At 56.1% G+C, this 20193-nt stretch overlaps 1 protein-coding gene across 3 annotated transcripts; it reads left to right on the top strand.

The window, feature by feature from the left end:
* REEP2 (receptor accessory protein 2) lies at positions 1-6167 on the top strand. Of its 3 annotated transcripts, none has more exons than XM_070417144.1 (9): positions 1-97; positions 1791-1863; positions 2149-2225; positions 3751-3871; positions 4090-4203; positions 4553-4700; positions 4790-4920; positions 5004-5065; positions 5942-6167. In XM_070417144.1, the coding sequence occupies exons 1-9, from the start codon at positions 66-68 to the stop codon at positions 6138-6140; spliced, it is 957 nt and encodes a 318-aa protein (XP_070273245.1). In that variant the 5' UTR covers positions 1-65; the 3' UTR covers positions 6141-6167. The 3 variants fall into 3 exon arrangements, with proteins under 3 accessions (XP_070273245.1, XP_070273243.1, XP_070273244.1); XM_070417142.1 differs by having other exon boundaries at positions 5004-5073; positions 5936-6167; XM_070417143.1 differs by lacking the exon at positions 5942-6167 and having other exon boundaries at positions 4559-4700; positions 5004-5870.
* The last annotated feature ends 14026 nt before the right edge of the window (positions 6168-20193 follow it).

Below are 20193 nucleotides of genomic sequence, written 5' to 3'. Positions count from 1 at the left end.
TCGACCGCGGCAGCTGCATCCTCGGCCGGCCCTGGCGGGGTCCGCGCCCCGCGCCCCCGCCCGCCATGGTGTCCTGGATCATCTCTCGCCTGGTGGTGTGAGTGCCGCGGCGGGCGGAGGGGCCGGGGCCGGGGCCGGGGCTGGGTGGGGGCTGCGGGGTATTGGAGCCGGGATGGACCGCTGGGGCTTCCCACCGCACAGGCACCTAAAGACACGTCGCCCCTATTTGCGGTCCCCAGAGACATCGAGGGTGGGACCCAGGGCGAGGGGCGGGGGGGGGGTATTGAGGAGCCTGGCAGGCCTGGCTGCTACCCCTTTTATCTTGAATTTCCCTGCTCCTTCGCCCTCCCTCATCTAGGGCTGTGCAGCATGGATTGATTTATGGGGGAGGCAGGCATATCCCTTCCCCCACCTAACAGATATGTCTGCAGGAGCTGCTCGGTCTGGGCCCTCGTCTCCCTGGGGGGAGCTAATGGAAGATGGGGAGCAGGGCAGGGCCTCGTTATTCCCTACTTTAGGGCCATGGCAGCAGCCTTGGCCTCCCCGAAGGGCTGGGTCCCTCCTCCCTCTTCCACTGACTGTCAGGGGTGGGGGAGGCGGGCACATTCTCTGAAGGCCCCCCAGGGGTCCAATCTGGGCTTGGGGACAAAGTGTGGGAGGTGACCCGGAGAGGATGCATGTGCTCAGCCTGGGATTGAGAAAGCCAGGAGGGGGGCGTTAGGTGGCCTTCATTCCACAGCCCACTCCAGGAGGAACCTGCTCCCACAACCCCAGGTTTTGTCCTTGGGGATTCCACCCCCACCCCAGCCCACCAGGCCAGGTTGGAAGTCCCCTGCATCTATAAGGCGGGTCCATGTGGGAACAGGCAGTGCCCCTGCGTTGTGAAAGGGTTGGGCCTGCAGGGGCTCCACAGGAGCCTCAGCCAGCCCTGCCCCATCTCAGGACCCTGGCCCTCAGCTTCCACGGGACTGACACCCCAGAATCCCCTTCCTGCTGCCTTCTTCCCATTCAGCGCTGTCATGTGTTTGTGTCCTGGCTTCCTCTAGACCAGAATCCCCTTCCTTCCTCTTTCCCATCCCACCCAGAGGGAATCCAGGGGCCTCGTTTCATGTGGCCATCCGAGTGGCTGCTGCTCTCTTGTCGGGATGAGCTCCCTGAGGGGCGGAGCCCTCTGCTCCCCTCCCCTGAGGCCTGTGTGTGGTCTCTAGTGGGATCACCACCAGGTCCACTCCAGCCAGGGCCCGGGTCCTCCCCTGAGACTGGTCCCAGGAGGGTTTGCATGGGGCAATAAACCTCCTTGCCCCTCACAGGGCTTCCTGCCCCTATGCCCTCTGCTCCCAGGGCCACAGTGGTGCCACTGACTGCCAGGTAGAGTGCCCTGTTAGAGTATCAGGAACGCTTGCCGACTGGCCATGCCCAGCATGGCTATGAGATAGGGCAGATGGTCATGAATGAACATGGTGTTTGGAGAAGGAAGACACCCTTATGGCGGTAACTAGACACCCACTCCCATACAGGTTTGTGCATAACAAAGGATCATGGCTGAAGAGACCACATGGGACCCTCTGGCCTCTGGGTCTTTATATATCTCAGGGGCTGGAGAGAAACTGGACAATAGAGCGGGGAAGGGACAGCACCTTAGTTGGCTAGGACTTCCGTGCTTGTGTGTGACCTGGGCCTTGAGTTCATCAATGCAGCTCCCGTTACCTACCCAGGGGCTGATGCCGAGCTGGGAGGGAGAGGCCGCTGCTCTTGGCCGAGGGGCCCAGTAACCATGCCTGCCTCCCTAGGCTCGTCTTTGGCACACTGTACCCAGCCTATTCCTCCTACAAAGCCGTGAAGACTAAAAACGTGAAGGAATATGTGAGTGTATGACCCCTCAGCTCCCACCCAACCCCCATGGCAGACATAGGGGAGGACAGTGGGTCATCGTATAAAGGGGGGGACTGTCCCAATGCTATTGGCACTGATGAGACCCTGGTTCAAAGGCGATTCCTGTGTGTCCCTCTCCCCCGGCCCAGGTGTGACCCTCAGGCAAAGCTGGGGTCCTGCGTGTTCCCTTCCCCACAGAACTCCCAGTGTAATTGGCAGGCAGAGCCCCCCCCCCCCGCCCCTGGCCCCAGCCAACGCGGCCATCTGTCCCCTCAGGTGAAATGGATGATGTACTGGATCGTCTTCGCCTTCTTCACCACGGCCGAGACACTCACGGACATCGTGCTCTCCTGGTGAGGTCCAGCAACCCCGCCCTGCACCTTGGGTCCAGGGCATCTGGCTTTCTCTACCCGGCCAGCCAAGAGGCCACAGTTCTGTGCGGTCCCGGATGCCCTCCCCCAGCCCATCCAGGCCTGCCTTGATCAGCAGAATAAGAACAAACATACCCTTCACATTTCTTTTTGGTGGCAGCCAGAGCACCACAATAGAATTCAGGAAAGCTGCTTCTGCCAGGCTTCCTGTGGTGTTTGGCGGCCACAGCTCTCTAGCCTCAGTTTCTCCATTTATAAATGTTTCAGTCCTATTCACATTGGCTGATTGTACTTCAAAGACATTTTTCAGACACTACTAGACTATCTATAAACACTGTGAGGACAGGGAGCTCAAAAATGTTTATTAGATGGGCAAATGCGTTTGGAAGAGAAGACTAACATAGCACACACAGTACACTGGAAGTCAAGGGAGTTTCAGAGAGAGATAGAGGACAAAAGATCGTTGCGTTTATAGATTACAGTTATCCCTCACTCAACGTCATCAACAGGTTCTGCAACTTTTTAAAGAAAAAAAACATTTTTATTGATTTCAGAGAGGAAGGGAGAGGGGTAGAGAGATAGAAACATCAATGATGAGAGAGAATCATTGATGGGCTGCCTCCTGCACACCCTCTACTGGGGATGGAGCCCACAACCCGGGCATGTGCCCTTGACTGGAATCGAACCCAGGACCCTTCAGTCCACAGGCCGATGCTCTATCCACTGAGCCAAACTGGCTAGGGCAGGTTCTGCAACTTTAAGCGAAGCGACATATAACGAAACCAATTTTACCACAGGCTAATTGATATATTAATAAGAATTAAGTTCCTAGAGCAGCTCATCAACGTTATAACAAAATGGCATTGAATGAGGAGTTATTTCAAGACCTGCTGTACAAGGGCCTATGGCCTTTGAGAAGAATAATTTTAGCACAGGAAGGAAAGTGGGTTGAAAATTGAGGGCAGTGCGTATAGATGCCTCTCGACTAACACAGGCACAGGAGAGCGCTTTGATGGATGCTTTGTGAGGCTGTAGGAGACATGCCTGGAGGAGTTTGTGATCTGAGAGAGGGAACCGTGGGGAAGGAGAATAGTCCTTAAAAGCGAGGGGCATGTCTTGGCAGCAAGGGAGAGTACCCAGAGCACAGCTGGAGGAGGCCCTGTCTTCATGGGGGGAAAGAGCAGGGAAGAAGGGGTGAGGACACAGTAGACCTAGAAGGTTAGGGAGCACCCTGGGTGTTGACCCCAGAACAGAGGAGTAGGGGGTCTTCTTTCAGGGTGAGGGGCTGGGGTCTCCCAGAGAGAAGAGGGCAAGGGAGCCACTGCCGAGGGGACCTCCTACTGGGCTCACTTCTCACCTTCCCACTGGGGTCATGGCTGAGCCTCCCAGTCTCCTAAGCCACACGGGGACCCCGTGCACTTAGTGGTGGGGGGCTCGCCAGAGTCATACAGGACATCAGCGCACTTCCTGACTCCCTGCCCCGGCTTTGCCTCTGTCCCCACAACAGGTTCCCCTTCTACTTTGAGCTCAAGATCGCCTTTGTGATATGGCTGCTGTCCCCTTATACCAAGGGCTCCAGCGTGCTCTACCGCAAGTTCGTGCACCCGACACTGTCCAACAAGGAGAAGGTTTGCTCCCACTCTGCTTCCCCGCCCGCCCCAGGCCAAGGCGGCCCTGTGCCTGCAGCCACATACATTCCTGGCCCTCCCAGGGCCTGAAGTGACCTGGCAGGGCCCTGGCCTTCTGCAGCAGGCAGTGCCTTGCCCAGGTGTGAACGAGAGCAGGGCAGGGCCTGGCCAAGGGGGCCAGCCCTCACCTCTTCCTTGCTCCCCTCTGACCCCTCAAGGAGATCGACGAGTACATCACTCAGGCCCGAGACAAGAGCTATGAGACCATGATGAGGGTGGGCAAGAGGGGCCTGAACCTGGCCGCCAATGCTGCGGTCACAGCTGCTGCCAAGGTGAGATGGGGGCAGACCCAAGCTCCTGGGGCCCCACCTGTTCATCTCGTCCCCCTGGTTAGGTCCTGCCTCCACGCTGTCCTCAGGGCTGGGAAGGTTCGGGGCTTGTGCAGCCGGGGTGCCAGTCCTAGGTCTCCCACCCTCCAGCCAAGTGACTTCCACTCCCTGAGCCAGTTTCCTCCTCTGTCCAAAGGGAAAGGGTGGCCCTGCCTGTCAGTGCCACCTGAGGACTGGCTGGGGACAGCGTGGGGAAGGCACCGAGCCCAGTGGCTTCCCAGTGCCCCTTGGTGACCACTCTCTCCACCCCGCCCCTTCCTCCGGTTCTCCCGGTGCGTGGTGGCGACCCTAGGGCCAGGGGGTGCTGTCCGAGAAGCTCCGAAGCTTCAGCATGCAGGACCTGACCCTGATCCGGGACGAGGACTCCCTGCCCCTGCACGGGCCTGACGGCCACCTCCGACCCGGCCCCGGCAGCCTCCTGGACACCATTGAGGACCTAGGTACGGCTGGACAGCCGGGCATGAGGGCACGGAGGTGACCCGGTGGGAGAGACACCGGGACCCTGTTCTCCTTTTCTCCCCACCACCAGGAGATGACCCTGCCCTGAGCTTAAGGTCTAGCACGAACCAGGCAGATTCCCGGACAGAAACCTCTGAGGATGATGTGGGAGACAAGGCCCCTAAGAGGCTCAAACCCATCAAAAAAGTGCCCAAAACTGAGGTGAGAGCCCAGAAGTTGGGGAGACGGGGAGGGGTTGTGTCTCCAGGCTGAGCATTCTCTGTCTTCCTCCCTCCTTCCCACAGCCACTGGCTTCCAAGACGGTGAAGACCCGGCCCAAGAAGAAGACCTCTGGCGGGGGTGACTCGGCTTGAGGTCTCGACCCCTCAGGCCACAGAGCCCTGCTCCACACTGTGCCCTAGCCCCTGTGTCTCAGGCCCAGGGCCCCTCAGATGGCTGTTTCTGGTGCCTGCCCAGAGGCCACTTGTTTGGAAGGGCTTGGAAAAGAGGAGGGAGGTCCTGTTGGGGAGGGTGGGGTTTGAAGGTAGAGGCTGGGCCTGGAGCTGAGGGCTCCTCAGAACCTGAACTGCCATTGTCCCCACTCCAGCTCTGTGTGCCCACCCAGTGCCTTGCTGAAAGCCATGGCCATCAGCTTCTCTGCGGTCCTACTGTGCACCTACTGCTCTCCCTGGGTCGGGGACAGTCATAGCCCCCATGGACCAGAGCCGGGCCTGCAGGCACCTGGGGAGGGCGGGAGTGGGAACCCTCGGGGAACCTGGGCAGGGGCTCCAGGCCACGGCCCGGAAGGGAGGACAGGGCCTTAGTGTGTGCTTAAGTGACCTGACGGCCAGGCCGGAGCTGGAGCTGGGGCATTGGATGAACTGTGTGCTACGTGTCCCCACTAAACAGAGGTGGGGCCCCAGGGGTGTGCGTATGAGCGTGTGTGTGTTTCTGGGTCTAGGGCTGTGGGTATTTGGGGTAAAGGACTTTCCCTCCAGCAGTGACCTCCTCCTGCCCTCAGCCCTCCTTCCTAGTCTCTGAGCCTCAGAGGACTACAGCCCATGAGGTAATGGGTCTGCGAGGAGCTGCTCACCTCCTTCTCTGCCCTCAGTTCTTTTTTGCCTCTTCCTTTCCTGCCCCTGGACTGGCTCCTCTACGCCTCAGGGCCCACAGTAGAGGCCCCGGGGGAGCCAGCTCCTTTGCTCCACACCCAGAGGCCCATCCTCCTTTCTCCCAGGGTCCTCTCCTGTGCCCAGCAGACTAGGCCCCATGTGAGCAGACCCTGTCAGAGCCCAGCCTGTGCTCCACACCCTGCCCCAGCTTCTGCCGCCATTTCAGTCAGAGCCAGGAGGAATGTGCGAAGAAGAAAAAGAAATTCAGGAGCCAAGGGTCTCCCAGTTTGGTGGAGAGCGGGTGCTCATTGGACCTCTGGCGCTGGATGAGCCAATAAACCAAACTCTGGCACTTGACTAATTTCAGCCTCTGTGCTTGTTCTCGCCCCACCCAGTCCCGGGAGGAAGGACCTGAAGTGAGACTCAGGACCCAGCTGTGGGAGGGAGTGGGAAGAGACCAGAATGTGAGCATCAGGAGTTTGGGGAAATGGTTTTGGGTTCAAGATAGAGTCAGGGGACCAAGCGGGGTCAGGACTTAAGAAGAGTTAGGGGCCTCAACCCTCTAGGGCCTCCTGCCCTGAGACCCCTCCCCACATGGACTTTCTGGTACCTCATGAGAAGTGCCAGGTGTAAACTCTGAGGACAAAGACCCCGATGAGGCCTCCCAGGCAGGACGGGAGGGTTGGATGGCCGCAGTGCCTACAAAGGCTAAGAAATGTTGGAGGGGGGCTGTGAGACTGAAAGGAGGAGACAGGTGGGTGGAAGAAAGAGGTGGAGATAGGAACCAGTCCCAAGGCCCATGTCTGACCCTAGGAACAGACAAGGAGACGGTACCCAAGGACTGGAGCCAAAGAAGCCGCCCATGTGGCCCCAGAAGCGAGGGATTGAGCCCTGAGCTGCTGAGCTAGGTGGGAGGACAGGGGGAGACGGCGGGACATGGGGTCTGAGCCCTTGGGAAGAAGATCCAGGGGCCAAGGGACACAACTGGCTGAGATGAGACCCTGGAAGGCAGGACTCAAGAGAACAGAAAAGATGGCAGAGGAGTAGAAGCAGCATCAGAAGATAAAGGAAAAGAATGGAGAGGGAAGGATGAGGGAGGGAGAAAGGAGCAGAGAAAGAACAGCTCAGCCTCATGGAAGGAAAATGGAGGAAGCAGAGCATGGTCTGGGGTAGGGAGTGTGGGGACCTAGCCCCAGCCTCTCGCTCCAAGACTGGCAAGATGCCCCTACACCAGGCTTTTCTCTTCCTCCCTGGCACCATAGGCTATGACCTCCAGCCGCAGTTGAGCCACGCTGGCCACGAAGGGCCAGACAGGCTGCAGGGGAGGGGAGGTGTGAGACGCCTTTTCCAGTCCACAGCCATCTCAAGGTCACTCCTTTCACCACTGGCATCTGAGCAAATGGGCCCCTTTCCATATCAGAAGGGAGAGGAAGTGTTAGGGCAGAATTCAGGGGAGAGACTCCCTTGTTCTAGAAAGATCTCCAGAGAGCAAGATGTTAAAGTCTCATGTTAGCAGCTACCATAAGGCCAGGAAACCAGGCTAGGCCCCCTCTAACCTAAATCCTATTTGCTGCATTACACACACACACACACACACACACACACACGGGCACACACACACTCACACACACACACGGGCACACACACGGGCACACACTTGCACCCACAGTGACCGGTAGCTAAGGACGTCACTGGCAGACTCAGCATCGCCAGGCTCTCCATGCACATCTGGGTTTCCCTGTGTCAACAGAGACATGCTCAGATTTCTAAGCTCATTGGTCTGTTGCCATGGAGACAATCATTCTCCTAGAACTTGGCACAAGGCCTGACCACTGTAGTGCAGGGGAGGAGAAGAGAGATGGAGGGTGACAAAAAAGGAGTGGGAAGTCTCCTGGCAGCAGGTTGGTGAGCCCTTGCTACCTCATTCCCTGGGACCACCTGCCCTCTCCCCTCGTAGGTCCCTCTAGGCCAGGAGAGTGGGACAGAGAAGTCACACCGAGGTGTACGGCTAGAGCTCTGTGGAGGGTGCCAGTCACGGCCTGGGTCCCCAGTGGGCGTTGAGGGATCATTAGTTGTGAAGTGGGGGCAGACACACCACCTTGGGGACACTGGGCAGCCCTCTAAGCCTCAAGTTTCTGGCTAGAATTGCCACAGGCCTGGAGCTTCTTCAGCCAGCTCCCCCTCCCTTTCCTCTGTGAGCCCCACCTGGAGAAGCTGCTTAAAATGGGATTTCCAGGCCGTGACGTCAGAGGAAAGCCAGCAGCTCCAGCCTGTGCCAGCTCTTCTTCAGCAGCAGAGCTGAGCCCAGCCTTGCTCAGCCTGGATGAAAGAGGGGAAGGCAGAGGAGGCAGAGGAGGCAGAGGAGGCAGAGGAGGCAGGGGCTCTGGGCCATGGTGCCCATAGCTGTGGCATCCAGGGTACCATGGAGTTTCCAGGCCAAAATTCACTGCTGGCTTCTCCACTGCCTTACATTTCAACCCGTACATGACCATCTTCCTCCTAAATTCCCGTTTTTTCCTCTCTGAGCTGCATCAGGCCTGCCTGGAGGAAGAGGGCAACCTTGAGTCAGAGCCATTTGGGTTTTGCCTGAGAGTTTGTCCTATATCTAGGCTGGAGGCTGCGATGCTTGGCAGGGATGCCTGCAAGAAGGAAAAAGCCCACTAGGTGGCGCAGCTCCCACCCAATATGGGTTTCCCTGGCCCCTGCTGGGGACAATCTTCCCTGCAGCCCGTCTGCTTAAAATATGGTGAGCAGGGTGCCTCATGCCTCACTCCCTGGTGTTGGAGGTTCATGAATAAAGCATTCTTGCCGGTAGACAGGTCAGCTATGGATTCTCAAGCAATCGCTTCATAAGCTCAGCCTGTGTGCACACCTGGTCCTACTCCAGGAGGTCAGACTAGAGAGCAGGTGTTCCCTCTGGGTGAGAATCAGGCAGCTCCAGAGAGCAGGGAAATGGCAAGCCTGACCCTGGAAGGGCCCTGCAGCACAAGGGACCCAACCTGGGCTGCTGGAGCTGATTCAGGGTCAGGTGGGGAGAGGGACCCAAGCAGTGGCAAGGGTTAGGGAACCTGGGAGGGGCAGATTGGGCCCAGAGGAAAGGAAGCTCATCTAGCCGCAGGATCCCATGGATGTGATCTCCCTGATGGTCACAGTGGCGGTCCCAGGCCTGCCCCAGGTTTCCCCATCCGCTGTCCCTTCTTTTATTTTATTTTTTAAAAAATATATATTTTTTTGTTATTGATTTCAGAGAGGAAGAGAGAGGGAGAGAGAGATAGAAACATCGATGAGAGAGATCAGCTGCCTCCTGCACACCCCACTGGGGATCAAGCCTGCAACCTGGGCATGTGCCCTGACCGGGAAGCGAACCATGATCTCCTGATTCATAGGTCGAGGTTCAACCACTGAGCCATGTTGGCCAGGCCCCCTTCATTTATGTTCATCGGGGGTGTCATGGGTTAAAAAAAGGAGACAAAGCCTGACCGGTTTGGCTCAGTGGATAGAGTGTCGGCCTGCGGACTGAAGGGTCCCGGGTTCGATTCCGGTCAAGGATATGTACCTTGGTTGCGGTCACATCCCCAGTGGGGAGTGTGCAGGAGGCAGCTGATCGATGTTTCTCTCTCATCTATGTTTCTAACTTTCTATCCCTCTCCCTTCCTCTCTGTAAAAAATCAATAAAATAAAAAATAAAATAAAAGGAGACAAAGACCTTAATCTCCAAATCCTTGAATCCCAAGGGTTATTTTTGCAGGAGCCCCGGCTGAGGATCCTCCGTGATCTACCTTTCCCTGACCTCTTTCCCAAACTGACCCCACCAGCCCTGCACCCCTAATGAATTACCCTCTCCTTTTGTCCCAGCCAGATGAGTGATCAATAAATAATGCTGCCTGAAATATTGATGGCGAGTTTTACACCAGGATCCCTTAGCTGTGCCTGTCACTGGGGAACTGGAGAGCTGACAGAGAGATGTATGGCCCCCAGAGAGCTCTTCCCTGTCTCTGCCAACAGAAGGACTTTCTTTGCCAAGATTTCAACCTGCTCCCATCTCAGCCAGAATCATGATTCACTCTTATCAAGTAAGAAGAGGAAAGATCCCCAGACACTGACTCAGCTAGCCCCCAGGAAGGATGGGGTAAGCTAACCCAAGCAGAGACCCTTCTTGAAACCCGTGCCTCCTGTGATGCGATTGAGATCCCATTTCCTCTGTTCTATGTCCATCTTGGACCTGCCAGGTCCAGCTTTCTGAGTCGAAAGGAGACCTGTAACTTCCCCGCCCCCACCTAAACTAGTTAGAGCCAGAGCAGAAGGGATTGAGCGAGCGCTCCCAGACTTCTCTGGCCTAGGTCCCTCTCATCTGGTTTTGTTTTCCCTGGAGGGAGGGAAGGAGAGAGGAGGAGGAGGTGGTAGACGCTTTTGAGCCCTCCTGAGCCCAACTCACCCAGCGCCAGCGCCCTTTGCAGAAGCCTGGCCCTCTCAAATCTTTGCGTGTGCAGTGCCTTCTGCCCAAGCACTCTTGTTCTCCTGTTTCAACTTGACCAACTCCTGCGTGCACCTCAAGTCTCAGCTTAGATGGGACTCCCCGACCCCATCCCTCCGGGCCCCTGTAGCATCTGCTCTTCCTCCCCGACAGCACACATCACCCTATCTGTTTCCCCACCACACCGAAAGCCATGTAGCAGGCGATGGGTCTACCTGGTTTCCCACTATTTCCCGGCATCTAGTAGGGGCCTAGTACACAGTCAGCACTCGGCACATTTGTGTGGAATGTTTGAATGGCGTCCCTGCAGCACTCCTGGGAAAACACCAGCCTTCAAACCTCAGCATCCCTGTGCTGAGTTGTCAGCCTGCACCCGAGGATGCTGCCCAGATCAGCCCCTCCCTCTGGTTGCCCTGTTGTGCTCAGGCTCTTGCTCTCCTTTCCTCTCTCTCTCACACACAGATGGGAGTCAGCTTTCCAGCCGCATTCAGTTCTCACTTCAATTCAAAAGCTAAATTGGGAGGAAGAGCAGCTTCACACTCCCAATTTAGCCTGGGAGAGAAAAAGGGAGACAGCCTGGATGTTGCCAGGGGAAGGAGAAAGTTGGGTTTGGGGCAGGGAGTGATGGCAAACATATCCAAGAGAAGACTAGAAACCCCCACCACCCACCTCCTAAGAATAAACCGTACAGAACCATGACCCCAGGATGACCCCTATAAAGCTTCTTTCCTAATTCAGCGCAGCCGTGCCAGGCACTATCCCCGGATGGGATAGTGGGGCGGGATAGCGGAGGCAAAGGAAACTTGGGTTATCACAGCTGCTGCTTTGGTCACTGCTAGTAGGAAACCAGGAAGTCCTTCTTTTTTATTTATTTTTATTTTTAATTTTTATGTTTTTATTGATTTCAGAGAGGAAGGAAGAGAGAGAGAGATAGATCCATGATGAGAGAGAATCATGGATTGGCTGCCTCCTGCAAGTTCCCCACTGGGGATCAAGCCCACAACCTGGGCATGTGCCCTTGACTGGAATCGAACCTGGGCCCTTTCGGTTCACAGGCCGACGCTCTATCCACTGAGCCAAACAGGCCAGGGCGGAAGTCCTTCTTAAATCTAGCTTTAATCCCTCTTGTGATCGCTGAGATGGATGACGAACAAAAACAGAGTCCACACACAGATACTTTCCCACTAATAATCATAGCGGCATTGTTCACAGATGTCAGTAGGTGGAAATAACGCAAATGTGCATCAACAGATGAGTGGGTAGGCACAATGCGGTATATCCACACGATGGAATATCATTTAGCCTTGGAAAGAAGTGCTGCAACATGGATGAACCCCGAGCACATTCTGCTAAGTAAAATAAGCCGGTTGAAAAAGCACACATATGATTCCATTTATGAGGTACCTAAAATAGGCACATTCATAGAGATAGAAACTGTAATAGAGGGTACCAGGGGCTGTGGGGAGGGAGCAGGAAGGGGAACTAGTGTGTTATGGGTACACAGTTTTTGTTTGGGGATGATGAAAAAAAATTCTGGAAAAGGACAGTGGTGATGGTTGTGCAACACGGTGGATGTGCTTAATGCCACTGGGTTGTACACTCACAATGGTTAAAATATGCTATGTATATTTTACCACAGGAATTTCTTTAAAAATACACTGAGTCCAATGTCAGCTTCGGGACACAGTCACCCTGCCATAATGGCTCTCTCTGCGGCTGAGCCCGAGGGAACCTGCATCCTGTAAGTCCCAAGGATGCCCTCCCTTTGCCCGCTGATAGGAACAGAGGCGCTGCCTCAGCCCAGAGCGAAGCCAGGCCCCTTTGGCGGGTCTTTCTAGGGAGAGGAGCTAACTCTCCCTCGTATCACCACTCCTCAGTGTGACAAGCTGGATAGAAGCTCTCCCTCCCGCTTCCGGTGCCAGCTTCCTCTTCAGTCACTCAGTCTGATGTTGCCCTAAAACAGGGCTTCCACGTGGGGGTGGTTGGAGGAGGAAAACAAGAAGACACCTTCCATCCAGCCTGGCTGACTGTGCTACTGCCGCTGTGCCAGGGAAATGGATGCACTTGGGGCCGCGCTGCCTGTCAGCCGGTTTGGGTGTCCATTTCTCCTTGCTCTCTGCCTCCGGCTGGGAGGCCCCTCAAGGGCGTCTGTGATAACTGGTGACGATGATCCGACCCTCGCCCTCTCTCCTGGACTATTGCATGGGCATGGTTTCCTGGCTGGTCTCACCACCAGTCCTCCCCTGCCCAGTCTCCTGCCATTATTAGCAAGCAGCTTTCTGACTGCCTGGGAACCACCTCAGTGGGTGGGGGCCAGGTTAGGGGCTCCCACGGCCACTGAGCTTCCCCTGTGAGAGCAGGGATCACACTCTAGTACTTGCTTGTTTACTAGTCTGTCTCCCTCCCTAGGCTGTGAACTGCAAAAGGAGTAATGCCTAGAGCAGAGTAAATGTCTGATAAATAGTTGCTGGATGAATGAATTGAAATGATCTGTTCACATGTCTGTCTCACCTATTCCATTTGACTCAAGAGCCCCTGGCGGGGGAAAGCTCTGTCTGACTCATTCTGGGACCCCAGAGATCTTGGTATGAGTGAGGTTCAGCTCGAGGGTCCTGGAGTCAGACTGTCTGGACGAGAATCCTGGCTCCACCTTTGCCTGGCTCTCTGACCTTGAGCAAGTCACCTGCCTTCTCTGAATGTGTTTCCTCATCAATGAAATGGGGGCGAGAAGGCATTGTGAGGACAAATGCCTGTCGAGGGTTTAGCACAGAGACGATCACACGGTAGAGAGTGCACCTAGAGATCAAGGAAAACCAGAGGAAACAAGCACCACCCCTCGCTGCTGCATTCTGCTGTTTGGAGTTGGGGGTGGGGGTGAGGGCAGTGCCAGAGTCGGGTAACCCCAGGGGCTGCCTGCCCCCTCGTACCAGGTCTGCAGCGTCCAAGCTCCCCTGCCATGAGCTGAGCAGCCCCGGCTCTGGGCAGTGGTGAGGGGCCAGAAATAACCGTCGTTGCTATTCCTGCCTTTCTGGGCTGGGTGGGAACACTGCCTCTCTAATCTAAAGGCTGCTCTAGACTTCCTGCACATCAGTGGGTTCTTATGTAACACGCCCCTCCCTCTGCCTGCCCAACGAGCTTCCAGAGATTTCTGCAGTCAGCTTTGCTACACACTCAGCTGGGGGTAGGGGGAGCAGAGAACTCACCGCAGACTGGATTGTCCTCTAAGCCCAGGGTCCTGCCAGCCCTGGCCTGGGAGAGAGGCCACCCAGCACAGAGCAGAGGGACTAATGGCTAAGGACAGTAGTTGTTTTCTGCATCTGCAGGGAATTCTGGGACAGAGAGGACGCAGCGAGCCTTACCTAAGTGTTCACCTACCTCCACCCACTCCCTTTTCCCTTAACAGACCCTCTGTGCCACCTCCCCAAGCCATTATGTCCCACGTCTTCCGTTTCAGGCCCAACCTAACTCTGTCTGGCACATGACCCCTCAGACAGACTCTGAGGACCCCAACTCTCTCAGGCAGACCCCGCCCTGGGCCCAGTCCTCCATGGGTCTCTTCCCTACAGCCTCTGGGCCCCATCTGGTGGTGCCGAGCACCCTCTTCAGAGCCCAGGAGACCCCCTCTGCATTCCTCTGCATGGGTCCTTCTCAGAACTTGCCTTCTCCAGCTATGCTCGGACTCAGGCTCCCCTCTGGCACCCGTTCTCCATCTGTAATTAGAGTAGATGAGATGGCTTCACAGTCCAACACTCGGGTGATTCTCTCTCTCATCTCCCCTGCCTTTCTCGGTGTCTCTATTTCTCCCCACCTTCTCAGTGCACCTTCTGTCCCACCCTCTACCTGGTCTCTTCAGGCTTCTTCTCACCCCTCAAGACGCTCCCTGGGGTGGGAGCAGAGCTGCCCCCCCACCCATTGAAGACCAAGCCCTCCATGTTTCCGTCAGAGCCCATCAGCCATCGGAAAGTGTGACAGGCACCCTAGACAGAACCAAAAAGAGAGTCACTTCCTGAGTCCCAGGGCTGGCCACAGCCGTGGCAAACCACAGTCTTAGCAGCACATGTGGGTGCTGACGTAGCCCGGGGTTGGGGAGAAGGAAGCGGCAATGGAAAAAGGGGTCTGTTTTTCTCTGAAAGCTGCAGCCTGCTCCGCTCTGGGTTAGGTGTCTGAGACACGATGGTTCCCTCTGGCTTTCTCCTGGAGCCCCTGCTGCCATGGACAAGCTCAGTTCTTCTCTCACCTCTGCCACTTCCTCCTCCTCCTGTTTGCAAGGAAAGTCTGAGCCCAGACAACAGCTCAGACCTGCAGATCCTTTGAGGACCTCTCACCTTTCCCAGGGCTCCTGGCACCAGTCACCTGGTGGCCAAGGTCTGAGAGCCCCAGAGTCATCCCTAAACACGTCTTGAGGCCCCAGGGGTACACAGACCAGGGTGCAGGGGTGGCTCAGAACCTTCCTTACCTCCGATGTGGTTGCCTTTAGGCCCCAGGCCAGTTGTTGGTCACAAGTTGGGTGCTCATAAGCCCACGCTGAGATCTGGCTCCTTGGAAGGGGACAATTCTTTTTACCCTGTCTCCTCCTGTTTCTGTCCCCCGAGTCACAGCAAACAGAATTGTGCCACTGGCCAAAAGACAGATCAGAGGAGTGTGGGGATAACTCAGAGGCCCCAAGCCAGCCCTGCTGCTGAGAAGGCAGAGCAGCAGCATAACCCTGCCCAGGACACAGGCTCTCGGCCTCCCTCTCACTGGCTGTCCCAGCACAGACAGGGCTTCGGTCTGGGCTGCAGGTAGGAGCTTGGAGCAGCTCCCCTCACAGTCCCTGGGAAGAAGCTGCCTGTTAGGAGCGTACACCATGGAGACGGGGCAGGTGGAGAAGGCTGTGTTTCTCCTGGGTTTGAGCTGTAGAGGACAGAACAGAGGAGACGAGAGTGGAGGGGTACAGCTGAACCCAAACATTCTCACTGCCTGCACCTTAGCCTGAAGCTCCAGACTGATCATGGCCAGACCTCCCTCCCTCCGAGGCCTTCACACAGCTGTCCCCATTGCCTGGAATGCTCTCCCCATCACACTCCTCTGTGCAGAGCTGGTTTCCTCTCATCCTTTATGTCTATGTAAATGTCACCTCCTCTGAGATGATGTCCCTCACCTCTGTTATGTTGCACTTATCATCATCTGAAATTATCCTTTATATTTATGCAGCTGTTTCATTCCACCTATCCCACTGAATCATAGTTTCCAGAAGGGCAAACCTACATCTGCCTTCCCCACTGTGGAATCTCCAAGACTTAGCACTGCATCTAATACAAGCAGTGGCCAATAAACTTTTTTTTTAAATAAATGTTTTATTCAGCCTTACCTCCTACTACTTCCCAATAGGAACCCTCTCTGCTTCAGCCCATTTTTCCTAGACAGGCAACATATGGACTCTCCTGGCCACCCCACCCGCAACCCTGGCCTGAAACTGCTTCTCTTCCTAAACACAAAGTTTGGTCCTTCTCATGTTCTTTCTCCTTCAAAATCTCTTCATCATCCCTGTCCTATTCTGTCCCCTGAAACCTTTTCTTCCCTTTGTCCCTTATGTCCTTTGGTGTAACTGACTTTTGGTTGATAATGAAGCGGCTTTCTACTTTTTGATTGACTGATTGATTGATTGATTGATTTGAGAGATCAATTTGTTGTTCCACTTATTTATGCATTCATTAATTGATTCTTTTTTTCCCCCTCATTAATTGATTCTTGTATGTGCCCTGACTGGAGATCAAACCCAAAACCTTGGTGTATCAGGATAACTCTGTAACCAACTGTGCTAGTCAGCCAGGACTTGCTTCCTATTCTTAATTAATTTTTTGTTTGTTTGTTTTGTTAGTCTTTACCCAAGGATATTTTTTCCATTTATTTTTAGAGAGAGTGGAAGGGAGGAAGAGAGAGAGAGAGAAACATCAATGTGAAAGAGACACATCGGTTTGTTGTCTCCAGCACGCCTCCCAACCAGACCAGATACTGAGCCTGCAAACAAGGTATGTACGTTCCCTTGACCAGGAATCGAACCCGAGACCCTTCGGTGCGTGGGCTGTCGCTCTATCCACTGAGCACACCGGCTAGGGCACCTAGTCTTAATTCTTGTGTAGCATAGAACCCAAACTTCTACCCACCTGTAAGTTCCTTAGAGACAAGGGCCCACTATGCCGTAGGCCTTAGCCCAAATCCTGCCCACAGTCAGTCCTCAGAAAAGATTTTTGTTGTGGATAATGGGTGTATTAATCAGAACCTCCTGGGTTGTGAGAAACAGAAATTGAAATGCGCCTGTTTTATTAAATAAAAGAGGAATTTCGTCTGCATAACTAGAACTCCCAGACCTTATCCAGAGACTTCCTCTCTGTAGGTGGATATTTTCTCATGTAGGCTCTCCAGTCCTGATGGCAAGATGGCCTCCAGGCTCACATTCCGTTGGCTGAGTACCTTCCGGGGAAGAGAATTCCTTTTTTAAGAGTCCCAGAGTGATTCTCATTGGCCTGGTTTGAGTCATGTGCCGGTCCAGATTCGATCTTCATGACTAGGAAGATGGCATGCGCCCAGACTGGAGCATCCCTAGATGGATGGCCAGGCGTGGGTGACATACCCACTTCGAGATGTGGGATGGGGTTATCTTCCCCCAACCACAGGGATTGGGGTGGTTCCCCAAAGAAAGTCGCCGGCTGGGGAGTAGTTAGGAAAAGAAAGGGGAATTGATGTTGGGTACACAAAACAAAAGGTGTGTACCATAAGGATTTCCAGAGCTCAGCTTCAGCGAGGACCGTAAGATTCCTTAGGTCAGCTTGCACATTAGAGCCATAGGGGAACCGGCTTGCCCTGCCTGAGAAAGGAGGATGTGCTCGTGGGGTCTGGGCAGCTCTCCAGGGACAGAGCAGGGATACTAGGACGAGGCGCCTGCTCAGCTCTGGCACTCACAAGCTCAGGAAGGTTATGACTCAGTTGGTCGAGGCTTAGGGTAAACCTTTCTTTTTCAGAGCTCCAGGGGTGAGTCTTGTGCACAGTCACAGTTCAGAATTCTGCTCTAGGAAATGACGCTCTACTGCAGCAAGAAGGATTCAGATTAGCTGTGCAGGACAATGTCCCCTGTGTTAGGACTGAAATGTTTCTCCCTCGCTGTACCACTGGTCAGAAAAGGGTCACTGGGGCTTGCTCAGAGTCCGAGGGTGGGTGGGTAGACTGTGGGTGACCCTGTGGGCCAAAAGCCCCTGAGAACAATAGCCACTGTTTATTAAATGCCAACTGTACGGCAGGCACTGTGCTTTGGGACTTTGCAGATGGCAGTCCATGTAAGTTTCAGTCTTCACAACAATCCCTTATGTAGATATCATTAACATTAGCCCTATTTTACAGTTGAAGAAAGCGAGATACAAAAAGCCTGGGGAAGGTACCTCACCAGGGAGTGGCAAAATAGGCATTCAGACACAGAATCATATGACCCTGCTTGGCTGGGCCTTCCTGCCCTCCAGGAGGCCTCAGACAGGCTCATCACTCCTGCCCCTTAATGGACAACTCTATGGATAGGTGGTGGGAGTGGGTCCCCTACCCAGCCCTAGGCACTTGGGATGGGGAGCTCAGACTAGAGCAGAGAAGGGAATCCTGGTTCACTGCAGGGTTCCTTAAGAAGATTTTTATAGCCCTAGCTGGTTTGGCTCAGTAGATAGAACATAGGCCTGCAGGCTGAAAGGTCCCGGGTTGGATTCCAGCCAAGGCACATGCGCAGGTTGTGGGCTCGATCCCTAGTAGGGGGCGTACAGGAGGCAGCCATCAATGATTCTCTCATCATTGATGTTTCTCTCTCTCCCTTCCTCTCTGAAACCAATTAAATATGTATATATATTTTAAATATGTGTGGTGGTGGTGGTGGTGATGGGGTGGTTACAGAGGGACGAAGCCCAAGAGAGTCACAACCTCACCTCTACTCCCCCCGCCCCCCCCCCCCCCCCATTCAAATACCTTGACCCCGACTTTGGGTTCCTAGAGACCTTGACCTGCCCTCTTCCCTCCAGGTGTCATCAGCACCCTCCTTCCACATACACATCTGCTTTGTTTTTATTTTTCAAATGTATTTTTATTGATTTCAGAGAGGAAGGGAGGAGAAACATCAATGATGAAAGAGAATCATTGATCGGCTGTCCCCTGCACTGGGGATCGAGAGCCTGCAACCCAGGCATGTGGCCTGACCGGAATCCAACCTGACCTCCTGGTTCATAGGTCCACGCTCAACCACCGAGCCACGCCGGCCAGGCTGCTTTCTGTTTAAATTCAGAAAAACAACACTTCCCCTGGATTCAGAGCTAGAGCTGGTCTTCCGCCCCCGGAATCCCTGTTGTCTTTGGGGTGCGCATTTAACTGCGGGCAGACCGGCCGGGGAAGGGCTTCCCTGTTTGCGTCCGCCTCCCGGGAGGCCTGCGGTCACGGTTCCCGCCCCCACACTCTCCATCTCAGGGACGCGAGTGTCATCCCGCCCGGAGTCCGGTCGCTCGGCGGTGGCGGCTCCCCGGGGACTGCGGGGAGAGCCCGGGCTGCGGCGCCTGCTCAGTGCGCGCTCACTGCGTCTCCGGCTCCCCCGCCTGGCCCGGCGCCCGGCACCGGAGCGGGAGGGGGAGCAAGACGGCGGAAGAGCCCACTGGGCAGGGGCCGGGGAACCGAGCTGGAGAGGGGCCTCCAGGGGGCAGCACTGCACCGCTAGGCAGGTCCTCTCTGCTACTAGCCCGGGGTCCCCACACTGCCCGCAGGGAAGCCCCTTTCCAGATCCCGCACTGTCCACCCCGCCTCCACCTATTCTGGACAAAGATGGGCAGGTCTCCCACCACCACAAGGGTCACCGGCTCCTGGTGGGAAAAGGACTCAGGTCTCCCCGGGGGCAATCAGATTCCCTCATCCGGTCGCCCAAAGGTGGTCCCTTTCCGGGAGGAGACCAGGGAATAGCCTTTCGGTCCTGGGTGGCCAAGAGGGATGCCCAAGCTCCAACATCCCAGTGGGAAATGTCGGAGAAGCGGGCGCCCAATGCAACGCATAAAAACCCAGGAACCATCTAGCTCTTCTCTCCCAGCCACGGCTCCCGGGTGACGACCTGGAAAGGCCCCGCGCCGCAGGTCGAGGTCGGGGTCAAGGCCCCGCCCCTCCTGGGAGGCCTCCGACCCGGCGGTCCGAGCCGCTCCACCCTTCGCCCCGCTCCCACGGTCCCCGAGGTGGGCGGGCGGGCGGGCACTGGGTGGCGGCGACAGAACACCGGCCCGGCTCGCCCTCGCCCCCGCCCCGGCCCGGGCTTCCCCAGCCCAGTCCCGCCGGGGAGCCTCCGGAGCCGAGGCCTCCGCGCCCGGGCGTCCCCCGCTCTCGCACGCGTCCGGGCTCCCGGCTGGTCACCAGGGAGGAGGGGGAGCCCGGGCGCAGCCGGCGGAGGCCCGGAAACGCCATATAAGGAGCAGGAAGGATCCCCGCCGGAACAGCCCTTATTTGGTCAGCGCCTTATTTGGAGCTGCTCGATATGGCCCGGCCGCTTCCGGCTCCGAGGGGGCGGAGAGAAGGCGGAGGGAAGGGGCGGGGGAGGCGGAGGGAAGGGGCGGGGGCAACGTCGGGATCCCGGGGCCGCTGGGATCCGGGAGCGCCCAGCTGCGGCTTCGGCCTTCGGCTTCCGCGAGGTTTGGGCTCCGGGGCTGCGGGAGGCGGCGAAGGGCTCCGGGGTGCGGGATGGCAGTGCCCGCCGGTCTGGGACCGGGGGCTTCACGTCACTCCGGGTCCTCCCGGCCGCCTTTCCATATTAGGGCTTCCTGCTTCCCTTATATGGCCATGTACGTCACGACGGAGGCGGGCCCGTGCGGTTCCAGACCCTTCAAATAGAGGCGGATCCGGGGAGTCGCGAGAGATCCCAGCGCGCAGAAC

This window comes from Myotis yumanensis, unplaced genomic scaffold (genome assembly GCF_028538775.1).
Source record: "Myotis yumanensis isolate MYYU_CA2020_CCGP unplaced genomic scaffold, mMyoYum1.0.hap1 SCAF_5, whole genome shotgun sequence".
Classification (NCBI taxonomy): domain Eukaryota; kingdom Metazoa; phylum Chordata; class Mammalia; order Chiroptera; family Vespertilionidae; genus Myotis; species Myotis yumanensis.
This window is presented reverse-complemented; position numbering and strand designations above follow the sequence as displayed.

Excerpts from the sequence above, each read along its gene's own strand:
- REEP2 (XM_070417144.1), top strand. The coding sequence starts at position 66 with ATGGTGTCCTGGATCATCTCTCGCCTGGTGGT. Across the intron at positions 1,864-2,148 it reads CTAAAAACGTGAAGGAATAT|GTGAAATGGATGATGTACTG; the intron begins GTGAGTGTATGA and ends CTGTCCCCTCAG. Across the intron at positions 4,701-4,789 it reads GGACACCATTGAGGACCTAG|GAGATGACCCTGCCCTGAGC; the intron begins GTACGGCTGGAC and ends CCCCACCACCAG.